Source organism: Juglans microcarpa x Juglans regia, chromosome 6D, assembly GCF_004785595.1.
Source record: "Juglans microcarpa x Juglans regia isolate MS1-56 chromosome 6D, Jm3101_v1.0, whole genome shotgun sequence".
In the NCBI taxonomy this organism is placed as follows: Eukaryota; Viridiplantae; Streptophyta; class Magnoliopsida; order Fagales; family Juglandaceae; genus Juglans; species Juglans microcarpa x Juglans regia.
Genome location: NC_054604.1, coordinates 3,309,544 through 3,317,489, shown reverse-complemented (window position 1 = coordinate 3,317,489; position 7,946 = coordinate 3,309,544). Strand labels below are relative to the sequence as shown.

Below are 7,946 nucleotides of genomic sequence, written 5' to 3'. Positions count from 1 at the left end.
AAACCAATTAATATTTAAGTATTGTCCTTAAGCATTGAAAAGCATAAAAGAATATATCTATTTTATAAGATTTATCAGGAGTTTTTCTTGTAGTTAATTACCAGCAAAATGTTAGCTGTAGTATTTTTATTTTTTTTTATTTTGTCCGAAAATGAGTTTGGACCGAATGCAAAGGAATCAACGCAAGAGCGATCTCCAGCATCCCCACGTCCCCAATCAAAACGACGTCATAGAGTTTGGTTCCCCTGCCGTCTAGCGTCCTTATCCTGCTTTCGTCCTTTTATGGTAGCGCTATCCCTCGCTATCCCCCACTTCGCATTTTGTTTGGTTGCATAATTATATAGCACTTCTGCTTCTGCGTATACTATATATCACGATCAGCTAATGCAGATTCTGTGGCTACAAATTGGCCTAAAAGCATCTTTTTTCAAGTCTCTCCAGTCTTTCTAGCATTTCCGGTTCTTTGCCTCTGAATTCAAACCTTTTTTGAATCAGAAAGCTGAATACTTTGATGGCTCTGAATTTGGTTTCTCCGGCTGAAATCAAGGCCACCCCCTTCTTGGGTTCCGCCAAGTCTACCTATTTCCCCAAGCTTCCAGGTGGGTTCCGTTTCTGCCATAAAAATAACTTGGAAGAGTGATCATAAGAAAAGTTGCTTTACGCTGCTTGCTTTTGGTTTTAGCATAATTCAGCGGAGAGTTCTGTTTCTTTCTACTCCAGTCCCCCCCCCCCCCCCCCCCCCCCCCAAAAAAAAAAAAATAAAGTGCAAAACGTGGGAAAAGAAAACCGTTTATTGTTGGACTTCGTAGCTTTTTGCGCATTAGATTTCCATGTTTGAGCATGGAATGAGAAAAAATATCTTCTCTCTTTCGGCAATCTCGAACTCGTGGGGCCTTAATTTTATGATGTTTATTTCTTATGATGTTTAGCTGGGTTTGCTTTAAAGAGGAAGGATTGTAGAGAGGTATATGGGAGAAGAGTTTGTTGTTCTGCACAGCCACCTCCACCAGCATGGCCAGGACGAGCTGTTCCAGAACTTGCTCGTAAGACTTGGGATGGTCCAAAGCCTATCTCCATTGTAGGATCAACTGGGTCGATCGGAACTCAGGTTAAAAGATACTTAATTCATGATTGAAGATAAAACTATAATTCAGGAGCCATTTGTGGCTGCACTTCTGTGAAACATGTTTTGTTTTTAGAATTGTGAATTCTTCTAATCATGGGATAATGTTGTTGATAATAGCTAGATATTGCAAATCATGATTGAAATAAAGGTCAAGAAAAGAGAATTACAAACTGACAACAATAGCAGATTTTGAGATCAATAAAAATTGATAGCACCATATGTTACCGAACAGGCACTATAAAGAAATAGCTTGAGACGAATACATTTTTTCGTTTTCTTTTTTCAATTATTTTGCTGAGCAACACATCAATAAGGCATTTACTTGGCCGCTAATTGAACAACTCTGTACTGCATATGGGTTGACCGAATGAATTCTCATTTTCAGTATCAATTCCATATTCTACACATTGTAGTTTGAGATGAAGGTGATTGTGCAATTTGCATTGACATGGCTCTTTATCTCTAGCTCCTTTTTTTTTTATCTTCACTAATTTTTTAGGGCAGATGTTTTTTGTTTCAGGAGTCAAACTAGTGCTTGGCGTTACATGTATGTCTTAACCCTTCATTAGTTGCTCATACTCAGCTTTGGTACTGTTTTACAGACATTGGACATAGTGGCAGAGAATCCAGATAAATTTAGAATTGTGGCACTTGCAGCTGGTTCAAATGTAACTCTTCTTGCAGATCAGGTAGCAGTTTATACAATCTCAGCTAGCACTATAACAAACTGGGGTTTAACGACTAATGTCCTAGCAATCTGGGGTTTAGATGGCATGATCTAAATCTTGTTCTTACTTGTTTTTCCTTAATATCAAACTAGCACTATAACAAACCGTCTTCATATACATATTTGTTCTTACTGGACAGGTGAAAACATTCAAACCTCAATTAGTTGCCGTAAGAAACGAGTCTCTAGTTGATGAACTCAAGGAGGCTTTGGCTGATATTGAACAAAAGCCTGAAATTATTCCTGGGGAGCAAGGAGTCATAGAGGTTGTTACCATCTTCGTCCTTGGATCTTTTTTTGGCTAATGAAAGACATTCTTGTTATTCAATAGATACTTTCTATTATTTTTCAGGTCGCCCGCCACCCAGATGCAGTCACTGTAGTTACAGGAATAGTAGGTTGTGCAGGACTAAAGGTAAATCCCTAAAAAACATCCGTAGGGTCAAACTAAACCTGATACTTTTTTATATATAAACATACATTAGCTAACTGAAATGATCTTGTTATTCTTTCTCAGCCAACAGTTGCTGCAATAGAAGCAGGGAAAGACATAGCTTTGGCCAATAAAGAGACTTTGATTGCTGGAGGTCCTTTTGTCCTTCCTCTAGCTCAGAAGCATAACATAAAAATTCTTCCTGCTGATTCAGAACATTCTGCCATATTTCAGGTATGAAAACACGATTATAAATTGCTAAGCTTATCCAACAAATCATGCATATTCAGATACCCCCATTGCATTTATTTTTGTTTTGTTTTTGTAGTTCAATGAAGCATTCCTAAAATAACTTCTTGTCTCTTGCACTTGAACGATCATCTTATTATTTTGCCTCGAAGTCCACTTATTAAAAGATCTCCTTTCTTCAGTGTATTCAAGGCTTGTCTGAGGGTGCACTTCGGCGCATTATTTTGACTGCGTCTGGTGGGGCTTTCAGGTATTTAAGATACCACTTAAGCTTGTAACAACAATTGTATATCTCTTTTGCAAAATTGGAGCCAATATGCAATTAGTACAATTCGACATCATTTGGATCTTTTCCTGTATCTTGTTTTGTAAGTATATAGAGCTCAATGGTTGTTCATTTATTTGAAACTCAAAATAGTTTTAGTGAGCTAGAATATACAGTCTTTTTCAAGAGCAGATAGTAAGCACAAATAAAATCTTTTCTAAGAGTTCAATAATATATTTTATTCCGTTTAATTCAAACATTGAAAGCTCCTTTCCTTGCATGTAAAATATCTGACTGGTATAATTCTTTCATGGTCAATTTCAGAGTATCACATTTCCTACCTCTGGTATTTAAAACATTTAAGAAACCTGGATTGAACAATTTGATTCCTTGGTTACCGACAGGGATTGGCCTGTTGATAAACTGAAAGAAGTTAAAGTTGCCGATGCCTTGAAGCATCCTAACTGGAATATGGGGAAAAAGATTACTGTAGACTCTGCTACCCTTTTCAATAAGGTTTGCACCTTTATGTTATCTGTAGTTCTAGTTGGAATACCATGTTGCCATTCCATTATCAGCTAGTGTATTTGTTGCCTGCAACAAGAAATTAAGTTTTCTTTTTTTTTTTTTTTTTTTTTTCTTTTAACAGGGCCTTGAAGTCATTGAAGCCCATTATCTGTTTGGAGCTGACTATGATGATGTTGAAATTGTGATTCATCCACAATCTATTATCCATTCAATGGTTGAAACGCAGGTTTAATTTCTAGGCTCTGCGTAGTGGATGCCTTTCATCATGTAGAAGATGTCTTACATGAGTAAATGCTTTTGTATAGAGGCAGTGAAATAGAATTGATGATGTTTTTCAATATATATATATATATATATATATATATATATATATATATATATATATATATATATATATATACACATATATATGTATGTGTGTGTGTATTTATATCTTAAAAATCTTCTTTTATCTATCTCTAATTATTTCTTTTTATTTACAGGACTCATCTGTTCTGGCACAATTGGGGTGGCCGGATATGCGCTTGCCCATCCTCTACACAATGTCGTGGCCAGACAGAATCTATTGTTCTGAAGTAACTTGGCCCCGCCTTGATCTTTGCAAGTAAATAGCCTTTCCCCAATCATCTTATGATTTTAAGCTCAATGTAATTTTCTTTCCAGACACCCATGGGGTCTCTTCCATAAATTACCCGGTTTAATTGCCTCCCATGAATTACCATAATTCCCTGGATAAAAGTGAGAGGTTTCAATTCATGCATTTCTAATCCACTTCGTTTATATGTACAGATGAATTATCATATTGGACTCTCGTATAAAGTCAGAAAATTGTGACTGGAATTTAGGGACCTTTTATTTTATTTTTTCTTTTTCTAGAGGGGCGGCTTAGGCAAGCCAACCCTCTAGAAATTATGCCAGCCATATGTATTGATAGCCATAGTCGTGGATGAGAGAGGCATAATTAGCCGACCAACCCTTGTTATTTTAGTTCTTCAGGGTCTTGAATAATCGTTCTCACTTAGAAAAGTATTCATCCACTTGCCATGAGTCGATTAGGTGTGATGACTAATAAGTTCCAAGTAATTCAAAAGGGTCAACATGTTTATAACTTCTTGTCTGTGCTCTTTTTTGATTATATGCGTTGAAATGGGTTTATGCAGGCTTGGTTCGCTTACATTTAAAGCCCCTGACAATGTAAAATACCCTTCTATGGATCTTGCATATGCTGCTGGACGTGCTGGTGGCACCATGACTGGGGTTCTTAGTGCTGCGAATGAGAAAGCTGTGGAGATGTTTATCGATGAAAAGTATGTATATCTGTTTCTTGGTTTATACAAATGTATCCATTCAAACATTGGTTTCCTCCTTAGTGGAATTATTGTTTGTCCAGATAATGTCTAGATCTATTTCTTGATAGATCTACATTGATAATGCGATCTTGTGCTTATATAGATAAATTTCTTGATGTCTGAGCTTCACGTTTGCCTGCCTACAGGATCGGCTATCTAGATATATTCAAGGTTGTGGAGCGAACATGCGAGAAGCATCGGGAGGAATTGGTGGTTTCACCTTCCCTTGAGGAAATTATACATTACGACTTGTGGGCAAGAAAATATGCTGCGAGTGTGCTTGAGTCTTCCAGTTTAAGACCCGTTCCTGCATGAGTGAACAGCTAGCTCTTGATGGCCTTGACAGAATTGGCTCGATTTGGGGGAGTGGAGAAGGTGTTGAATTCCTGCAAGAAGTAGGCATTTTGCCAAGGGTTTTGGCGGGGAGGGAGTTAACTGTATCATACATTGGATTTGGGTGGGAAGCCAAGCCATTGTATCAAACATAAAAATGAAAATGGTTAAGTGAAATCTGTGTTCCAAGATAGATTCGAAATGTCTGAATGTGTTCACCTAGCCATTTGAGTCTCTGGTCAAGCGCTCAAAAAAAAAAAAAAAAAAAGTGTATTTATGTACTTAAATTCAAAGATATCGAGGGGAATCAATCTTAATAGGATAATGGAGTAAAGCTCTACGATTACAAGCTCTAGTATGAAAAATTCTATTTTCTACTGCAATATCAAACATGCAGAGTTTGGAAGCTTAAAAAGTGTTTTTTGACAGAAAATATTCATTTGCTGCTAGGGGTGTTCATCCGGGTTCCGACCCGGGAATCCGGGTATACCCGGACCAGAAAATATTCATTTGCTACTGTAAATCCCAAACAAACGTTAAATGGATTGAGCTTGTGCTTTGGAAGGCCTTTTTATAAATTTTTGGACCCAAACTAAGGATGGGTTTTGCCCTCAAGGCCTAGCGCAGGTATGGACACTTCACAAACGGCCTGTTTTGGTTGAAAACCAGATCGTTCGAGGCACCACCGACTAGTTTAAAATATTAGGACCGAAAACTCATACCAACCCAACCCAAAAACACGTAAATATTAAAAACTTCAGCATTAAAACCTCAGATCTTCAGCTATTATATTGTTATGCAAAAATCTATTTTCAAACATTTTTTTATACATCTAACGCACCATTTACGTGAAAACCTTTTATATCAGTTATACTGATTTTTTTTTTTTTTTTTTTTTTAAGTTGTAATGAGTTCTGCAATCAACTTTTAGAAATTTTTTACCTAATCATTATTCAAATACAAAAACTAATACAATTTTACAAACCTAAAAATAAAAATAATATTCAAACAATTTTGTTTAACTTTATAATATTTTTATTCAATTTTTTCTTTATCATTTCTCAAAATCTAATAAAACATCTTCACTCAAACCATTTCAATACTATTCACAAAATTTTGAGATACTTAAGTTTCTAAACATGACCTAAAACTAGGATGAAGTTTTTATTTTCCTTCTCTTTTACTGAAAACTCAATTCTTGTTTGCTGGTCTATGCATTAGCATGGACGTTGTAATATGTTCCACCTATAGAAGTGTAATGATCTGGCCCAATAATTCTAATGTCGGAATATTGATAATTTTTATTGGACCTAAATTATATTTAATTGGTCATATTGGATAAGTCCGCAAGTGATAAATTATTGAAGTTGATTAAAAGTTTCAATTAGGCTCAATAACTCGGTTAAATTCCAATTAGTATTTATTGAACAAGTTAGACTCATTTTAAAATTTAAAGACCGGCTATTAGAAATTTATTTCAATTTAAAATTATCGTTGATTGAAGTCCCATACGCAATCTCAGTTATTATCAATCCTACATTGAATGAACTGCTAGATCATATTTTTAAATTCAAACTGTCTTCTTAGATAATCACAACTAAGTGTTCAGCATATTAGTGTTACTACATGTATTAACCGAGTCTAACTCAAACTCACTGGCACCCTTTCCCAAATCTCTTTATAAATATCTTCATTCTGTGTGCTATTTGAAAAAAACTATAAATCTCCATAAGTGCAGCAATCAAACCCAAGATACCCAATCCAACAACGTTATCGATTTTGTGTTGGAAATTTTAGAAAGCAACACTACAAGGTAAGTTGCTTGATCATAAATTGGGATTGATATACATTAGCCACTTATATATATTATTATTAAAACTAATTCTTTAGAAGCTAGTGTTTACGTACCATACATATCATGATATTTGTAAGCACGTCATTCATCATGTTTTATTCTGCATGTTATGGTTATGTATATATTATGCATTTCATACATCTCACGTTGTATAAAACACATATGCTTTCATTAGATCAAGTGTAAGATAATAATAGTTTGATATAATGACCATTCAGATGCATGGTACCAATGCGATTTATGGGTGGACATGCAAGTCACGGACCTAAGCGTGGTCCACCATAGTATGCTAGAATACTATTAGCGGCTCTTCTTGCAGCCACAGGATGTGGGGTTGGTGCACAACCTTGTACATAAAGTTAAGTGTGAGGACCAATAAAATAAGTATGATAAGTCATATAATTTAAGACAAGTCATGCATTACATAAGCATAGTATGAACAATCATAATTTTAAGTTCTCAGTATTAAAAAATTTTTATGAAAACCATATGTTAATTATGTTTACGTTATGATGTGTTTCTTACTGAGTCATCGACTCATTTTAGTTATTTTTATGTTTTTAAAATTACTCCAGGTCAGAATATTTATGAAAGTAAAGCTGCAAGACGACACTTAGTCCATGGAAGCATGACAGAGGTTTAAATCATATACAAAGATTTTAAGTTATAATTTTTATTGCAAAGATTTTGAGAAATTTTAATAAATGCTCCCGCACACACTCTCTTATAATCTCAATATTTTAATAAAAAAACGATTTTATTTATTATATAGAAACTTCGTATATACACAAGTATAAGAAAATATTTTTTTAGTCAAACTCAATAGTAGCACTCCGGCTCTCCAGATCTTTAAAAAAATAATTTTATTATTAACCGTGAAAAGTAGAGTATTACAAGAAAAAAGAATGAAATTCATATGTGATGTAACAAAATAGGATAATAATATACCTACAACTATTTTACAACTATTTTACTACTCACTTCAAATCAACTAATATAATTGTTTCGTTTCATTAAAAGATATTTTCAATTTTACATAATCATCCTTCATTTTAAATAGAGTAGTAAAATACTCGTAGAC

At 34.7% G+C, this 7,946-nt stretch overlaps 1 protein-coding gene across 1 annotated transcript; it reads left to right on the top strand.

Annotated features, from left to right (window-relative positions):
• The first annotated feature begins 352 nt into the window (after window positions 1-352).
• LOC121235032 (1-deoxy-D-xylulose 5-phosphate reductoisomerase, chloroplastic) lies at window positions 353-5,365 on the top strand. The gene is made up of 12 exons (XM_041131233.1): window positions 353-599; window positions 930-1,108; window positions 1,729-1,815; window positions 1,994-2,119; window positions 2,206-2,268; window positions 2,371-2,520; window positions 2,718-2,785; window positions 3,205-3,316; window positions 3,450-3,554; window positions 3,811-3,932; window positions 4,489-4,635; window positions 4,824-5,365. Exons 1-12 carry the CDS (start codon window positions 512-514, stop codon window positions 4,990-4,992), a joined length of 1,416 nt encoding a protein of 471 aa, XP_040987167.1. The 5' UTR covers window positions 353-511; the 3' UTR covers window positions 4,993-5,365.
• Window positions 5,366-7,946: the final 2,581 nt, after the last annotated feature.

What these genes read in the sequence shown, in the direction of transcription:
- LOC121235032 (XM_041131233.1), top strand. Translation starts at nt 512, where the DNA reads ATGGCTCTGAATTTGGTTTCTCCGGCTGAAATCAAGGCCACCCCCTTC. An exon ending in CTGGGTCGATCGGAACTCAG is followed by an intron (nt 1,109 to 1,728) that starts GTTAAAAGATAC and finishes ACTGTTTTACAG; the next exon opens with ACATTGGACATAGTGGCAGA. An exon ending in GGGAGCAAGGAGTCATAGAG is followed by an intron (nt 2,120 to 2,205) that starts GTTGTTACCATC and finishes ATTATTTTTCAG; the next exon opens with GTCGCCCGCCACCCAGATGC.